Below are 18654 nucleotides of genomic sequence, written 5' to 3'. Positions count from 1 at the left end.
GCCATTACATTGTAAAGGCGCAACGGTTATACATTTTCAGTACAAGATACAATTAGTGACATTCAGTTCAGCCTATCCCCTTTGATCCCTCCTTCCCTTTGTCCATTCATGAGCCGACATCTGTATGGGCTGTTTTTACACAAAGGAGCCTTTCGGAGTCTTTCTCATATATTGTTTCAAGTTTACTGGTGTGACTTAGCAAGACCTTGAAGCCAGTCTGTTAGTTGTGTCAATGTTGTAACATTTGCAGTCTGAGATTCTTAAGGCTATTCCTCCATGAATCCTTTGTTAAATTTCACTGTCCCGATACATTTTCCCATATTCAATGTCTGTATACATTTTCATTGTTACCTTCAGGGATCTGTGGACATGCACTTCAAGGTCCCTTTGTTCCTCTACACTTCTCGGTGTCCTACCATTCAATGTGCATTCCCTTTCCTTGTTAGCCCTCCCCAAATGCCTTACCTCACACTTCTCTGGATTAAATTCTATTTGCCACTGTTCTGCCAACCTGATCAGTTGATTGATATCTTCCTGCAGTCCACAGCTTTCTTCTTCATTATCAGCCACATAGCCGATTTTAATATAATCTGTAGACTTTTTAATCATACCCCTGTATTAAAGTCTAGATCATTGATGTATACCATAAAAAACAAGGGACCTAGTACTGAGCCCTGTGAAACCCCACTGAAAACATCCTTCCAGTCACAAAAACACCCATTAACCATTACCCTTTGTTTCCTGCCTTTGAGCCAATTTTGGAAACCAACTTCTCACTTTGCACTGGATCCCGTGGGCTTTTACTGCACTGCACCATTGGCCAGTAATTTAACTGGATTATCTATATCAACAATGTGGTTATAAAGCAGGGCAGAGGTTGGGTACTCTCTGACTGGCTAACCTCTCAAAACCTCTCCACCATCTACAAACCTCAAGTCAGGAGAGTAATGGAATACTCATCACTCGCCTCAATGAATGCACTTGCAACAGCATTCAAGAAACTCAACACTATCTAGATTAGGGGAGTCCATTTTAGTTGCACCCTTGCCACTGGACATGCTATGCTCCCTCCATCACTGGCACACAGCCTGCCGAATGTACTCTTTGCAGCAACTCGCCAAGCTTCCTTGGACAGCACTTCCTAACCCTGTAACTTCTACCACCAAGAAGGTCAAGAGTTCCAAGGTTATTGGAGAAACGTCGTCTCCCCAAGTTCCCGTCCAAGAACATAAGAACATAAGAATTAGGAACAGGAGTAGGCCATCTAGCCCCTCAAGCCTGCTCCGCCATTCAACAAGATCATGGCTGATCTGGCCGTGGACACCGCTCCACTTACCTGCCCGCTCCCCATAACCCTTAATTCCCTTATTGGTTAAAAATCTATCTATCTGTGATTTGAATACATTCAATGAGCTAGCCTCAACTGCTTCCTTGGGCAGAGAATTCCACAGATTCACAACCCTCTGGGAGAAGAAATTTCTTCTCCACTCGGTTTTAAATTGGCTCCCCCGTATTTTGAGGCTGTGCCCCCTAGTTCTAGTCTCCCCGACCAGTGGAAACAACCTCTCTGCCTCTATCTTGTCTATCCCTTTCATTATTTTAAATGTTTCTATAAGAATACCCCTCATCCTTCTGAACTCCAATGAGTAAAGACCCAGTCTACTCAATCTATCATCATAAGGTAACCCCCTCATCTCCGAAATCAGCCTAGTGAATCATCTCTGTACCCCCTCCAAAGCTAGTATATCCTTCCTTAAGTAAGGTGAACAAAACTGCACGCAGTACTCCAGGTGCGGCCTCACCAATACCCTATACAGTTGCAGCAGAACCTCCCTGCTTTTGTACTCCATCCCTCTCGCAATGAAGGCCAACATTCCATTTGCCTTCCTGATTACCTGCAAACTAACCTTTTGGGATTCATGCACAAGGACCCCCCAGGTCCCTCTGCACCGCAGCATGTTGTAATTTCTCCCCATTCAAATAATATTTCCTTTTACTGTTTTATTTTTCAAGGTGGATGACCTCACATTTTCCGAAATTGTATTCCATCTGCCAAACCTTAGCCCATTCGCTTAACCTATCTAAATCTCTTTGCAGCCTCTCTGTGTCCTTTACACAACCCGCTTTCCCACTAATCTTTGTGTCATCTGCAAATTTTGTTACACTACACTCTGTCCCCTCTTCCAGGTTATCTCTATGTTGTAAACAGTTGTGATCCCAGCACCGATCCCCGTGGCACACCACTAACCACCGATTTCCAACCCGAAAAGGACCCATTTATCCCGACTCTCTGCTTTCTGTTAGCCAGCCAATTCTCTATCCATGCTAATACATTTCCTCCGACTCCGCGTACCTTTATCTTCTGCAGTAACCTTTTGTGTGGCACCTTATCGAATGCCTTTTGGAAATCTAAATACACCACATCCATCGGTACACCTCTATCCACCATGCTCGTTATATCCTCAAAGAATTCCAGTAAATTAGTTAAACAAGATTTTCCCTTCATGAATCCATGCTGCGTCTGCTTGATTGCACTATTCCTATCTAGATGCCCCGCTATTTCTTCCTTAATAGTTTCAAGCATTTTCCCCACTACAGATGTTAAACTAACCGGACTATAGTTACCTGCCTTTTGTCTGCCTCCTTTTTTAAACAGAGGCGTTGCATTAGCTGCTTTCCAATCCACTGGTACCTCCCCAGAGTCCAGAGAATTTTGGTAGATTATAACGAATGCATCTGCTATAACTTCCGCCATCTCTTTTAATACCCTGGGATGCATTTCATCAGGACCAGGGGACTTGTCTACCGTGAGTCCCATTAGCCTGTCCAGCACTACCTCCCTAGTGAATAGTGATTGCCTCAAGGTCCTCCCTTCCCACATTCTCGTGACCAGCAATTTTTGGCATGGTTTTTGTGTCTTCCACTGTGAAGACCGAAGCAAAATAATTGTTTAAGGTCTCAGCCATTTCCACATTTCCCATTATTAAATCCCCCTTCTCATCTAAGGGACCAACATTTACTTTAGTCACTCTCTTCCGTTTTATAAAGCTTTTACTATGTTTTTATGTTTTGCGCAAGTTTACTTTCGTAATCTATCTTTCCTTTCTTTATTGCTTTCTTAGTCATTCTTTGCTGTCATTTAAAATTTTCCCAATCTTCTAGTTTCCCACTAACCTTGGCCAAGTTATACGCATTGGTTTTTAATTTGATACTCTCCTTTATTTCCTTGGTTATCCACGGCTGGTTATCCCTTCTCTTACCGCCCTCCTTTTTCACTGGAATATATTTTTGTTGAGCTCTATGAAAGAGCTCCTTAAAAGTCCTCCGCTGTTCCTCAATTGTGCTACCGTTTAGTCTGTGTTCCCAGTCTACTTTAGCCAATTCTGCCCTCATCCCACTGTAGTCCCCTTTGTTTAAGCATAGTACGCTCGTTTGAGACACTACTTCCTCACCCTCAATCTGTATTACAAATTTAACCATTCTGTGATATGTCATTTCGAGAGGATCTTTTACTAGGAGGTTGTTTATTATTCCTGTGTCATTATACAGGACCAGATCTAAGATAGCTTGCTCCCTTGTAGGTTCTGTAACATACTGTTCTAAGAAACAATCCCGTATGCATTCTATGAATTACTCCTCCAGGCTACCCCGTGCGATTTGATTTGACCAATCGATATGTAGGTTAAAATCCCCCATGATTACTGCCGTTCCTTTTTCACATGCCTCCATTATTCCCTTGATTATTGTCTGCCCCACCGTGAAGTTATTATTTGGGGGCCTGTAAACTATGCCCACTTTTTCCCCTTACTATCTCTAAGCCAGTGATGTCCAAGCCACATTCCATCCTGATTTGGACATCACTGAGAGTTAACATGCAGGTACAGCAAGCAATTAGGAAGCAAATGGTATGCTGGCCTTTGTTATAAAGAGGATTTTAGTGGAACAGTAAAGACTTATTAATAGGGCCTTAGTGAGACTTGGGGTATTCTGTACAGTTTTGGTCTCCTTACCTAAAGAAGGATATACTTGCCATAGAGGGAGTGCAACAAAGGTTCCCCAGACTGATTCCTGGGATGGGGGATTGTCCTCTGAGGAGAGGTTGAGTAGACTAGGCCTATATTCTCTAGAGTTTAGAAGAATGAGAGGTGATCTCATTGAAACATACAAAATTCTTACGGGGTAGATGCAGGGAGGATGTTTCCCCTGGCTGGGGAATCTAGACCCAGAAGTCAGAATCAGGGGTTGACCTTTTAGGACTGAGATGAGGAGAAATGTCTTCACTCAGAGGGTGGTGAATCTTTGGAATTCTCAATCCCAGAGGGCTGTAGATGCTTAATCGTTGAATATATTCAAGACCAAGATCGATAGATTTTTGGATATTGAGGGAATCAAGGAATGTGGGGAGAGTGCAGGAAAGTGGAAATGAGGTAAGATCATCAGCTATGATATTGAATGGCAGAGCAGGCTCCTGGGGCCGAATGGCGTACGCCTGCTCCTATTTCTTATGTTCTTATACTACTGTTCCTTTATTGTTGTTGAGTTATAAATCTGAAATTCCCAACCTAACATTGTGGAAGCACTGTCTGGTGAAAACATTGCAGTGGTTCAAGGAAAATGTCCCCACCTCAGGGCAACTAGGAATGATCAGTAAGTGCAGCTTTGAGTATTGCTCATGTCTTAAGAACAAATGGAGAGAGGTAAGCAGTTCTGGATACATTTTTAAATGAATTCCCCACTTTGCTCACATGCATTACCTTTTATTCTAATCTATTTTGAGGTACTTTAAATCGCCCAATATTGTTGCCTTTTTGTTCTTTTAAATCTCTGAAGATATCCACCTCGATCTCATCACTGTTTGGTGGCTGGTAATGCATACTGAGAATTGTACAATTTCCCTTCCTATTTCTAACTCTCTCCATTTGGATTATATCTTAACACAACACCCTAGGACACCTTGTGTTCAAGCACTTTGGTAGAATCCTTTATAAGCACTGTCAGCCCCACCCCATTTTTTTCTGCTCCATATGTCCTGAAAATGTTATAAGTGGGAATGCTAAGTTCCCAGTCTTGTCAATAGTTAAACTGTGTCCCCATCATAGCTACTGTATCATATCCCACCACAATTATTAATGCTTACAACTCTCCACTTTTGTTTTGAATGCTTCATGCATTCATGTATATCAGATTTGTTCCCTCCTGCGAGTACCCGATCATAACTATAAACAAGAGTGCATACGGAATGCTGTCACGAGTAAGGCCCTGTGACAGACCTCCTTTTGGGAACAATTTGATTTAGAATAAGAGACTCTGATCCAAGCATTGTATATGTTGAACTGCAGACTCCAGCTGTACTGATCATTTTATTGGGATTTGGTCGTCATGTTGGCGAACAATTGATATTCCAACTGTCGGGAAGTAAAGGATAATTTCTCTTGCTATGCTTGGAATTTCTTGACAGCAGAAACGGGACTCGCAGTAAGTGGGGAACACGGTGAAGGGAGATTATTACAATATGTCCAAGAACCAGTTTTATCAGTTTGTGGCTCATTCTGATCCCTTCAGACTAAGTAACAACTGAGTATCTGAGAAATATTAGTGTCCATTGTTATTTTTATGATTCCTATTTTACTTCAGAGTTATTTTCTTCAGTTCTTCAGTAAGATCTATTATCACACTAGGCCCAAGTTTCCGTCCTCTGGATAAACGGCGCATCTCCATAAGGTGCGCCGACTTTCTGAAATAAAAAGGGCGCCGAAAACTTACCTTATGGTTCTCCGGTCTCCTCAGGACGTCTTCATACTCGGCGTGATGCAGCACAAGGGGTCAGGGGTGGAGCCAGGTCCCGGCGCTGAAAACAGTGCCGGGACCTCAGCGCATGCGCGCTAGAGTGTGCCCGCATGTGCCATAGCTCCTCGCCCCCGAAGCTCCGTGGGACGGGCCCGAACCTAGCCCTGGCCGAAGATCGGGACTCTGACTTCCCTCCCGTTCAGTCTCCTGCAAACCCCCCCTCCCCCAAACCTGTTCAGCCTTCCTCACTCCCTCCCACCTCCACTCACTCCCTCCCACCTCCACTCACTCCCTCCCACCTCCACTCACTCCCTCCCACCTCCACTCACTCCCTCCCACCTCCACTCACTCCCTCCCACCTCCACTCACTCCCTCCCACCTCCACTCACTCCCTCCCACCTCCACTCACTCCCTCCCACCTCCACTCACTCCCTCCCACCGTTTCTAATATCTCTTCTGGAAGCTGACAACCTAGCACTCCTCCAGCATTTAATTCAAGTGTCTACCTGAATAATGTGCTCAGATCAGTAATGAGTTATGAATTATCTGTCATCTGACCTAAATGAAAGAATGCTACCAACTGAGCCAGACTGGCTCTTGGTTCGGTGCTTTAATTTAAAACAAATGTAAGATCAAACTTAATTAGTGAAGTTGTTAAATTTTGACCTGGCCTCCCTGGGTTATAGAGGAGAGGGAACAAGCAAAGGTTTCTGCTCCTGGTTGCTTTCCTCCTAGCATCAGGTGAATAAAGGATCAGACTTGTTTGTGATGCCGTGCATGCTAGTATTAGCTTGGCGACTTTTACTGTACAGGCTCAGGTATGAAAAATGGCTAGTTGGGCCGGATACATGGAGGGGTGCTGATGTCTGTGTAACTTTTAGTCTTTCACAGAAAGGATATTGTTTAATATTCCAGAACATTGTAATTTAGAATGGATGCTTTGTCTCTTTTTAGACGATTAGAGTGAGAATTACGTATGCAAAGTGTTTCTTCAGATTAATTTCCAATCTGGTTTGATCTCTTTAGGTGTATTGGGGAATACTAGCAGCCTGCCTGTTCTACCGAATCCTGTACTGACTGCAGCCCTGTTACAGATAAATCAAGTGCAACAGGTAACTTCAAATAGAAACTACACTTTCAGAAATGCATTCGACAAATAAAAGCATACATAGAAACATAGAAAATAGCTGCAGGAGTAGGCCATTCCGCATTTCGAGCCTGCACCACCATTCAATAAGATCATGTCTGATCATTCACCTCAGTACCCCTTTCCTGCCTTCTCTCCATACCCTTTGATCCCTTTAGCCGTAAGGGCCATATCTAACTCCCTCTTAAATATATCCAATGAACTGGCATCAACGACTCTCTGCGGCAGGGAATTCCACAGGTTAACAACTCTGAGTGAAGAAGTTTCTCCTCATCTCAGTCCTAAATGGCCTACCCCTTATCCTAAGACGGTGTCTCCTGGTTCTGGCCTTCCCCGACATCGGGAACATTCTTCCAGCATCTAACCTGTTCCGTCCCGTCAGAGTCTTATACGTTTCTATGAGATCCCCTCTCATCCTTTTAAACTCCAGTGTATAAAGGCCCAGTTGATCCAGTCTCTCCTCATATGACAGTCCAGTCATCCATGGAATCAGTCTGGTGAACCTTCTCTGCACTCTCTCAATTGCAAGAACGTCCTTCCTCAGATTAGGAGACCAACACGGAACACAATATTCCAGGTGAGGCCTCACCAAGGCCCTGTACAATTGCAGTAAGACCTCCCTGCTCCTATACTCAAATCCCCTAGCTATGAAGGCCAACATGCCATTTGCTTTCTTCACCGCCTGCTGTACCTGCATGCCAACTTTCAATGACTGATGAACCATGACACCCAGGTCTCGTTGCACCTCCCCTTTTCCTAATCTGCCGCCATTCAGATAATATTCTGCCTTAGTGTTTTTGCCACAAGTGGATAACCTCACATTTATCCACATTATACTGCATCTGCTATGCAATTGCCCACTCACCTAACCTGTCCAAATCACCCTGCAGCCTCTTAGCATCCTCATCACGGCTCACACCACCACCCAGTTTAGTGTCATCTGCAAACTTGGAGCTATTACACTCAATTCCTTCATCCAAATCATTAATGTATATTGTAAAGAGCTGGGGTCCCAGCACTGAGCCCTGCGGTACTTCACTAGTCACTGTCTGCCATTCCGAAAAAGACTCATTTATCCCGACTCTCTGCTTCCTGCCTGCCAACCAATTCTCTTTCCACGCCAGTATATTTCCCCCAATACCATGTGCCTTGATCTTGCACACCAATCTCTTATGTGGGACCTTATTGGACAAGTGATGCACCAGGCAGTGCATAAAAGCTCTGATTCTGGCTGAATTGTCATAGTTCGGCGACAGTGGAATTCTTTTTACCCAGTCATCTGCTCTGGGTGGATAATGAAAATTAGCAGATAATCCAACCTCCAGATTTTTGTCCTGTACGTATGGTACAACAATAACTTGGGAGGGGTGAGGACAAAAAAGAGATTTGCATTCTCATGGCCCTTTGTTCTATATAACCTTAAGAAGATTCTAAGAATCCTCACCAAGCTCTTCACACGCAATGAATTACTTTGAAATGCTGTGACTGTTGCTCTGCAATTTGTTGCATTTGTCAATGTAAAATCCTATAGACTGATTAATGCTATCCTGCAAATAAAATTAAAATGCTGCAAAATGAGCCCCTCTCTTCCGCAAGACTCTGTCCTGCAAAAAATTTGGATAATTACCTGAATGTTGTTACTTGGGCAATTCTGGACTCTTCACCAGTTGCTATGCTTAGCTGAAGAGCAAGATATCTGTATTTTTGCTTTGGTTGGTCATGAAAGTCAAAGGAGAGTACTTTTTGTCCAAAGTACTCCCCTGTTGCCTATCTTCTCTTCCCCGCCCCCCCCCCAAAAAAAAGACTTTTTTTCAAACATCAAATTTCTTGCCTGAATGGAGACTTGCTACGTTGGATCTCCTTCTAGACCACTCCAGTGACACCACTGACTGGGAGGAGGCGTCTGTATCCAAGACAAGATCTGTAATGTTGGCTGTGACTAGACTAGCACAGGAGTGGATCTGGAGCCACTCAAACCTGGGAAAATGTGCGTCTGGCTAGGTGTGAAGCAGCGTCAGCTTTTTTAAAAAAAAAAGATTCTTGGAGGAGTCGTCGTCATTCCCGCCCTGCCTTCAGCTGCATTTGTGTGCTCAATGAATGTCAATGTGCCATATGATCTGTGGTGGAGATAGAGTCACAGCTTGTTCTGATCCAGTCTTATCCAGCTAACCTTGCTATGATTTTCATCGGGGTCACTGGTGAGCAATTGGGAATCTGGCTTATACTTCCTTCAACTTGGTGACACTGAAGATAATTGTATCTCCTCTACTCCCCCCCAACACTTCGCTGAGAACGAAGAGTTTTTAATGGATTTTTTGTTCCAACTATATTCTATAACACCCTAAAACTCGAATAGATGAGTTTTCTGTACGGGTGATCTGTGCCTCTTAATCAGCTTCAACATGCAACTTCCATTTTAATTGATTTATTTTATTAGAATGCTGTGTTGGGAAATGGACTGTTTCAGAATCTACTACGAATGCAGGTGGCACAACAGCAGCTGCTCCTGAACAAGGAGAATCCAGCAATCAGCAACGTGAGTTATCATTCAGACTTTTGCTAATATAATCTCAAATGCTCAACACTGGATTATATTGTATTGTTTTTGCTTTCAATACGGTTTTGTTCCCAGATTTCACCTGTTTGCTGAAGGCATCAACTTGTGCATTGGTGTGGTTACACAGGTCTTGCAGCTGTTCATTAACTCATCCAGTGGCCTTTGTGTAAACCTTGATGGCGAATGTTAGCAGAGTTAACAGCTGGGGGAGGACGGAGGGAAACAGTTGAACCAGCCTCTGTTCACAGTGTCCAGGTGTTAGCAAGGAGTTGCTGGATAATCAGGAGTTTGCTCTTTTTTTCTTCTTGGTTTATAGATGCATATGAGGCACAGATTTTTGTAAACCTTGTTATAACTGTTTTACTGCTGAACTTATTTTGCCAGCTCCTGTTTTTTATCTCCTAGATGTAGAATACTATGTTCTATCTTATGTAACTATCTTGTGGTTACTGTAATCCTTTTATACATCTTTGAAAAACTGAGTAAACCAGTCGTCTTGATTTTTTTTTGTCTGCTGTTGCTTGACCTGTATATTAAATGAGCATTTTTTAAAGTTCTTTGTGCTAGTTGCAAACTTCAAAACACAATTATGTTTGATTTTGGATCTGATCAAGCCTTACCCCTGATTATTTCAGCTCTCATTTTAGATCATGACAATGAGTCCCAGCTCTCTATCTTAGTGTCTATCCTTGCCTTGAGATCTAAGTAAGCTTTTGGTAATGCATTGGGAAATTAATAGCAAATCCTGTCCAGTAACTGCTTTTAGCAATCGGCATGCCTTTATAGATCCTTTAATTTGCAAGTGATAAAGCATCACTTCTGACATTTTAAGTTTAAAATATCAATCAAATTTATGTTAATTGAAAATAAGTCTTAGTTCTTAGTAGTGTGTAAGCAGCAGTGCAGCAAACAACATTTTTAAAAATCACACTTCTGAAGAAGCTGATCCTTTATAAATAACTTATAAATGCACAAAATATTTCTCCTTTCTTTAAAGGAGACCAGTGATGACTGGTTGTTTCTCTTGAGGTTTCAAATTGTCCCTTCTCATGGGGTATTTCCCTGATTTAAAGTCACTCTTTATATCCCTGGGTGAAGATATGTAAAGTTTTGAACACGAGGATATGAATTTTAAAATGGAGGTATGGGTAGACCGCGAGCCAATGCAGGTCAGCAAGAAAAGGAGCCAGGCGTTATCTTTGCATGCCACAATGATCCTGGAGTAATGAGCAGTTTTGGCAGAGAAGAACAGGGTGTGATGGTGCTTGATATGGTCCAGGCAAATCTGGTGATGAATGGCTAAACCGATATACATTCAAGTCTGGGCCCCTTGGAATTAAGGGAGCCATATGAGAGGAACAACCAGGTTGGGAGAGAGTAAAGGTTTTACCAATTCATGGGCATCAAAGGTGGAGGTATGGTGTAATTAAGCAGAACAATCACTGCATAAGTATTGTGGCAAATGTTGTTCCAAAGGTTAGACAATTGGGAGTTTGAAAGTGCCATTGTAAATGACTTGGGTGCTGTGTTTTTCCAGGACAGACACTGAAGGGAAGGGGGATGTGAGTCGTGTGGGATACAAGAAAGAGATCAGAAGTTGCCTTGTCTGATTTTGTAAAGCTAGAGTCTGAGGCTGTTGAGTTAGTTCATAAAAAGTCATTGAACATACTGAGCTTGGCTATTCTGTCGCGTCCAGTTAAAAGAAAGTAAAATTTTCCAATTTAAAACCAGATTTTAAAAAAATGCCATTGCTGGAATTAGCAGTTCACTGAAAACTGGAGCCCATGTAACTCCACCACGTTGTACATTGTACTAAAAAATGATGCTATTTTGCTAGTTGAAATTAAACCGTAAAATTGAACTCCAGTTAGGGACTGGTTTGTGTTCTGTGTGGTTTGGGTTTTGGGTGCAGCACACAAATTTTGTTTTAGTAAATAAGCATCATTTTTGCCAACATGGCACAGGGGGAAACCCTACAGCCATAACTGTGAAGCTGAAATATGAGGCATAGTCATCCCTTATTTCTACAAATGTGTGTTCTTGATGTTTGGGAGCTTTTTATTTATGTAGTGTGTAAGATGCAGCAATGGTACTGTAAGTTGGGAAGTGGAATGAAGGGCACTGGGATAACCCCTGAAATCTACCACCAGAGCAGCTAACACAGCACTGCACTTTAGTCATCTTGGTTCCTCACTCCACACATGTTTGATATGCTGTCATTTAAATGTCCTGTAAAAGTGGGTATTGGTTACTTAGGCATCTGGGCATTGATCAAAAAAGAGCGAGCTGCCCAGCCCTGCACACAGTGCCTATACACCCGACCTAGGAGAGAACACTTGAGGTGCAGCGGGGATAAAAGTGCGAGCAGCCACTGCAGGGAGCAGTGCGAGTAAGTAAGAGAGGGCGACAGAGGAACAGGGCGACTACATTCGACGTCACAGGAAAGCAGGGAAGTGATTGGTTGGTGAGTTTTTCTCTCCTTTCTTGCTTTAAATTAAGGGCCTTAGATTAGGGGCAGGATTAATAACGAAAAATGAAATCTAATTAATTAAATACATTAGAAATGGCAGGACAGACTATGTGTTTCTGCTGTTGCATGTGGGAGCTGGTTGACCCCATTGAGGTCCACGGCGACCACACCTGCAGCAAGTGTCTGCAACACGAGAAACTTCAGCTCCATGTTGATGAGCTGCAATCTGAGCTGCAGACACTACGACACATCAGGGAGGGGGGAGAGTTACCTGGACGCCGCAATCCAGGAGCGAGTCACACCAATTAGAGTAATTGATTCAAATTCGATCCGTGGTCAGGGACAGGAAGGTTTGAGGACTCGGGATGGAGTGATGGAGGAGCCTTGGCCCTTGCTCTTGTCCAACAGGTTCGAGGCTCTTCCTCCCTGTGTCGACAAGAGTAGGGACTGCAGGGAGGATGAGCAAACTGGATCAGCACCGTGGTACAGGGGGCCATTCAAATGGGGGGAGTAAAAAGAAATGTTGTAGTGGTAGGGGACAGTAACATATTAGGGGGATAGATAAGGTTCTCTGCAGCCAAGAGAGAGAGTCCCGAAGGCTGTGTTGCCTACCCGGTGCCAGGGTTAAGGACATCGCCTCAGGACTGGAGAGGAACTTGGAATGCGAGGGGCAAGATCCACTTGTCGTGCTCCACTTGGGTACCAACGACATAGGTAGGACCAAGAAAGAAGTTCTACTGAGGATTATGAGCAGCCAGGGGCCAAATTAAAAAGAAGAACCACAAAGGTGGTGATCTCGATTACTACCTGAGCCACGAGCAAATTTGCATAGGGTAAATAAGATCAGAGAGTTAAACACGTGACTCAAAGACTGGTGTGGGAGAAATGGGTTTTTGTTCGTGGGACACTGACACCAGTACTAGGGTAAGAGGGAGCTGTTCCGTTTGGACGGGCTCCACTTAGACCGTGCTGAGGCTAGGATCCTGGTGAATCAAATAACTAGGGCTGTAGCGAGGGTTTAAAACTAATTAGTGGGGGGAGGGAGGGGCGGGGAGGACTCAGATGAGTGAAAATTTTAAAAGTCAAAGAATAAGGAGAAGGCAATAGAGCAGCGTAGCACTGGGGGAAATGAAAACCAGAGCATGCCAGGAAGGGACAGAATGTATAAACATACAGGTGAATCAGAAAGTGGAGTCAGAGCAGGAAAAAATTATTAAAGAAACAAATTTAAAAGCGCTTTATCTGAATGCCTGTAGCATTTGTAACAAAATAGATGAGCTGACGGCACAAATAGATACAAAAGGAAATGATCTGATAGCCATTACAGAGATGTGGTTGCAAGGTGACCAGGACTGGCAACTAAATATTCAGGGATATTTGACATTTCGGAAGGACCGACAGACAGAAAGGAAAAGGAGGTGGGGTAGCACTGTTAATAAAGGATGAGATCAGCGTGTTAGTGAAAAATGATATTGGCTCAGAAGATCAAGATGTTGAATTAGTTTGGGTGGAGATAAGGAATAATAAGGGGGAAAAGTCGCTGGTGCGCGTAGTCTTTCGGCCCCTAACTGTAGCTACACTGTTGGATGGAGTATAAATCAAGAAATAATGGAGGCTTGTAATAAAGGAACGGCAATAATCATGGGCGATTTTAACCTTCATATTGATTGGACAAAGCAAATTGGCCAGGGTAGGCTTGAGGAAGAGTTTATTGAGTGTATCCGGGATAGTTTCCTTGAACAGTACGTTGCGGAACTAACCGGGGAGCAGGCTATCTTAGATCTGGTACTGTGTAAAGAGACAGGGTTAATAAATGATCTCATAGTAAAGGATCCTCCAGGAATGAGTGACCATAACATGGTTGAATTTCAAATTCAGTTGAAGGGTGAGAAAGTTGGTTCTCAAACCAGTGTCCTAAGCTTAAATAAAGGAGACTACAAAGGTATGAGGGCAGAGTTGGCTAAAGTGGACTGGAAAAATAGATTAAAGTATGGGACGGTTGATGAGCAGTGGCAGACATTTAAGGAGATACTTCATAACTCGCAACAAAAATATATCCCAATGAGAAGGAAAGACTAAGAGAAGGGATAACCATCCGTGGCTAACTAAGGAAATAAGGGATGGTATCAAATTGAAAACAAGGGCATACAATGTGGGCATGACTAGTGGGAGGCCAGAGGATTGGGAAACTTTTAAAAGCCAGCAAAGAATGACTTTTAAAAAATAATAGTAGAGAGAGAAGATAGATTATGAAAGTAAACTAGCATGAAATATAAAAACAGATAGCAAGAGTTTCAACAGGTGCATAAAAAGGAAGAGAGTGGCTAAAGTAAATGTTGGTCCCCTAGAGGATGAGACTGGGGAATTAATAATGGAGAACAGGGAAATGGTAGAGACTAATATGTCCTTGCTATACAGTACAAATGCACACGAGGCCCATACTTGAGAGAAAGTCACTCTGTGACCAGTAACCTTTATTTCCAGCACTGAAATGAAGGTGGGTGGAGCTTCCCCTTTTATATCTGAAAGACCAGGTTAGGAGTGTCTCCCACAAGTTCACCACCTAGTGGTCAATATTCTGTGTACAACTTGGGTCAGTTTATACATGGGTTCAATGACAGTTAAATACATGACAGAGACGTTGAACAAATATTTTGTATCCGTCTTCACAGTTGAAGACACTAAAAACATCCCAATAGTGGATAATCAAGTGGCTATAGGGAGGGAAAAACTTAATGCAATCACAATCACTAATGAAGTAGTACTCGGTAAAATAATGGGACTAAAGGCAGACAAGTCCCCTTGACCTGATGGCTTACATCCTATTGTCCTAAAAGAAGTGGCTGCAAGATAGATTACAACCAATTCATCCACTATCAAAATTCCCTGGATTCTGGGGCGGTCCCAGTGGATTGGAAAACAGCAAATGTAACGCCCCTATTTTATAAAAAAAAAAGAGGCAGACAAAAAGCAGGAAACTATAGACCAGTTAGCCTGACATCTGTCAAAAAACAGTAGTGGGACATTTAGAAAAGCATAATTCAATCAAGCAGAGTCCGCATGATTTTATGAAGGGGAAATCACGTTTGACAAATTTGTTTGAGTTCTTTGAGGATGTAACGAGCAAGGTGGATAAGGGGAACTAGCGGATGTGGTGCATTTGGATTTCCAGAAGGCATTCGATAAGGTGCCACATAAAAGGTTACTGCACAAGAGAAAAGTTCACTGGGTTGGGGGTAATATATTAGCATGGATAGAGGGTTGGCTAACTAACAGAAAACAGAGAGTCGTGATAAATGGGCCATTTTTCGGTTGGCAAACAGTAACTAGTGGGCTGTCACAGGGATCGGTGCTGGGGCCTCAACTATTTACAATCTATATTAATGACTTGGATAAAGGGACCAAGTGTAATGTAGCCAAGTTTGCTGATGATACAAAAATGGGTGGGAAAGCAAATTGTGAGGAGGAGATAAAAAATCTGGAAAGGGATATCAACAGGCTAAGTAAGTGGGCAAAAATTTGGTAGATGGAGTATAATGTGAGGTTATCAACTTGGCAGAAAAACTAGAAAAGCAAATTATAATTTAAATGTAGAAAAATTGCAAAGTGCTGCAGTACAGAGAGACCTGGGGTCAGTGTGGATGAAACACAAGAAGTTAGAATGCAGGTACAGCAAGTAATCAGGAAGGCAAATGGAATGTTGGCCTTTAATGCAAGGGAGATAGAGTATAAAAGCAGAGAAGTCCTACTACAACGGTGCAGGGTATTGATGAGGCCACATCTAGAGTACTGCATACAGTTTAGGTCTCCATATCTAAGGAAGGATATATTTGCATGGAGGCTGTTCAGAGAACATTCACTAGGTTGATTCTGGCGATGAAGAGGTTGACTTGTAAAGATAGGTTGGGCCTATATACATTGGAGTTCAGAAGAATGAGAGGCGATCCTATTGAAACATACAAGATAATGAGCGGGCTCGACAAGGTGGATGCAGTGAGGATATTTCTACTTATAGGGGAAACTAAAATGAGAGGACTTGGGGCCCAAATTTGGCCAGTACAGATTTCTGGTGCAATCACCAGAGGTGCGCTAATATTGTAGAACTCCAAGGGCGTCAAAAATCTTCGGGCCGAGTTTGGCTGCTCCCCAGCCTCTCTCCCATGGTGGCGTAGCGTGGCAACTGGATTCGGGGGCGGAGCCAGGTCCCGGCGCTGAAAACAGTGCTGGGACCTCTGCACATGTGCGCTAGAGTGTGCACGCATGTGCAGTAGCTCCTAGCCCCCAGATCTGAGTGTGAGAGATGCAGGTTGTGTGGGAGGGGCCAACGCTCGCCGCCCCTATTCCGGGCAGTGGCCTGCCGCACAGGCTAGCCGCTGCCTTCCTGCGCTGAGGGCTACAAGAGACAGGTTGGTGGGGGGGGAGGGGAAGGGGAAGAGTTTTGATCCGGTGGGGAGTCCGCTGTGGATCTCTTCGCTCTCCTCCTCCTCCTCCCCCGCACTCTTCAGATGCCGCATTCACCCGCACCCATTCCAGGCCGAAGGGACTCCCGTACGGCCAGCCGCTGCCGACTTTAGTTGAAGGTAGGATTTACTTCAGTTCTTTTATTTTTTTATTGAATGCTTATTACTTTTTCTGCTTTGTTTGGTGCTTGGTGGTGCTTTAAATGTAGTTACTTGCACTGATTCCTTGACTCTTGGTAAGGTTTTTCTGTGTGGACAGAAGTGGCAACATACGCTGGCCTAAGTTAGTTTGGAGTAACTATTTGCTGGCCAAACTCGCTTAAATGGCCAAAACAGGCATAAGTGGCTGGGAACGCCCCCTTTTGATACGGAGCAGGGAACTGCTCGTTGCAGCGTGAAATTTAAAGGCCGAAGTTCTCCCGGGTTGCTAGCAGCAGAGCCGGAGAGATTCATGCCTTATACCCGGAGACTCTCCGACAATCCAGTAGCGCTGGCAACCCAGGAGAAAGACAAGTGAACACCAAGATTCAGAATTCGGAGCACTACCTAGGTTGGAAAGAGTGACGCTGAAGCCTGGACATTACCATGAGCTATGTTGTATGAATGCTTAACATACTCCTCAAATTACTTTCTGTTTTAGTGGAGACATTAACCATTTGTTTTAATAGGTTAATGCTTCATTAAAATAGCGGAGAGAGCAATTTGATACCAGTACATTGTGTTTGAATGATAACATCCCAAGTAATTTCCAGGCTCAAGCTTGGGTTTTAAAAACCTGCAGCTATAGGGGGAAAATAAAGACTACAGAAGATAAGGTGTTCCTTAGTTTTGAAATTCTGGAAAAGAATTGGGCTAACGGGAAGAAGAGACTGGCAGATTAGAAGTAAGGTTGTAAAGCTGTTAATTTAGATTTTTTTTTAAAAAGTACAGGGTCTATATAATCGTAATACATACATCAGGTCACCACAGTAACAATACTGTAATAGAGGATTTTTCACTGTTGTAGTGAAAATGGTTGGATAGGATGTAATTTCCTGAAGCTAATGTTAAAGGGTACATAACACAAAAAGGAAGGAATGAGCAAAGGCCATTAAGCTCAGTCTTTCTACAAACCATTTGATCATAGACTTTGTTTAACCACTTTAGGCAAAGTTTCTCATAAATACAACCTGATCCACAAAGGTTTTCAAACAGAAATTTAGAATAATTATCCATTCGCACATCTCTATTACTCAAGCCAGGCTTGTTGCCCTCTGTGGACAGCACTAATTCTCCCCCTTCCTTCTGCCCTGATTGCTTTTTAAAAAAAAAAAGAGTTAATTGATTAAATCTCAACTGCTTTTGTTAGGAATTGTTCCATATTTCAGTCTTTAGAGGAAAAGGTTTCTTTTAAACTTATTTCGGATATGTTTGATTTTAAAGTTGTCCTCTTACATTTAGTAAAAATCGTTTTTAGTGGTGAGGTGTGCTATAGCAAGTAAACATCGCCTATAAGTATTTAAAAAGAAATATCTTGCATTTGTATCGCATCTTTCATATCCATAGAACATCCCAAAGTGCTTTACAGCTAATGAGGTATTTTTGAACTATACTGTCGACAAATGCGGCACTGAATTTGCACACAGCAAGATCTCAAAACAGCAGTGAGATAATGACCAGATAATCTGTTTTAATGATGTTGGTTGAAGGATAAATATTGGACAGGACTCGACGAAGAATTCTCTTGCTCGCCTTCCAATAGTGCGAAAGCACTTTTATGTCCACCCGAGTGGGCAGACAGAACCTTGGTTTAACGTCTCATCTAAAAAAGACATAGAGTATCTTAAACTGTTCAATTCTTGTTTGATTTCTCTATTCATGGAGGAGCTTGGTGTTCAGTGACAAATTATTTACTCTACTGCAAGCAACAATGAGGGAGGGGAAGTAGGTAAGGTCAGTAATACTAGGCTTATTTAACTTATTACCAATATGGCAAATGAAAAATTGCATTTAAACTGCTCCATTTAATATTATACCAATATATTTTGAGTGTGGTACTTTGGGTTACATTAATCACATCCTCCAATACCAACACATTTGGATCTTTAGCCACCAGCCCTGTAACCTACTCCTGCAGCTCAAAATAAATCTTATCCTGAAATAACCCAAGTTAGTGAAAGGCTCAAATCTATTATTTTGCTGGGTGTCTTTATTGGATATTGGGATAAAATTTCACACGCTGATTATTACACTA

General features: G+C 42.8%; 1 protein-coding gene across 10 annotated transcripts in view; it reads left to right on the top strand.

Moving 5' to 3' along the window:
• raver2 (ribonucleoprotein, PTB-binding 2) overlaps positions 1–18654 on the top strand; it is a 123916-nt gene that overhangs the window by 62593 nt on the left and 42669 nt on the right. For all 10 annotated transcript variants that reach the window (XM_070887039.1, XM_070887032.1, XM_070887034.1 and 7 more), the window contains exons 6-7: positions 6814–6899; positions 9372–9470. In XM_070887039.1, coding sequence (XP_070743140.1) covers positions 6814–6899; positions 9372–9470 — 185 coding nt within the window. The remainder of the gene's footprint in view (positions 1–6813; positions 6900–9371; positions 9471–18654) is intronic.

This window comes from Pristiophorus japonicus, chromosome 8 (assembly GCF_044704955.1).
Source record: "Pristiophorus japonicus isolate sPriJap1 chromosome 8, sPriJap1.hap1, whole genome shotgun sequence".
In the NCBI taxonomy this organism is placed as follows: domain Eukaryota; kingdom Metazoa; phylum Chordata; class Chondrichthyes; family Pristiophoridae; genus Pristiophorus; species Pristiophorus japonicus.
The sequence above is the reverse complement of the archived record's forward strand: the minus strand, read 5'-3'. Positions and strand labels throughout refer to the sequence as shown.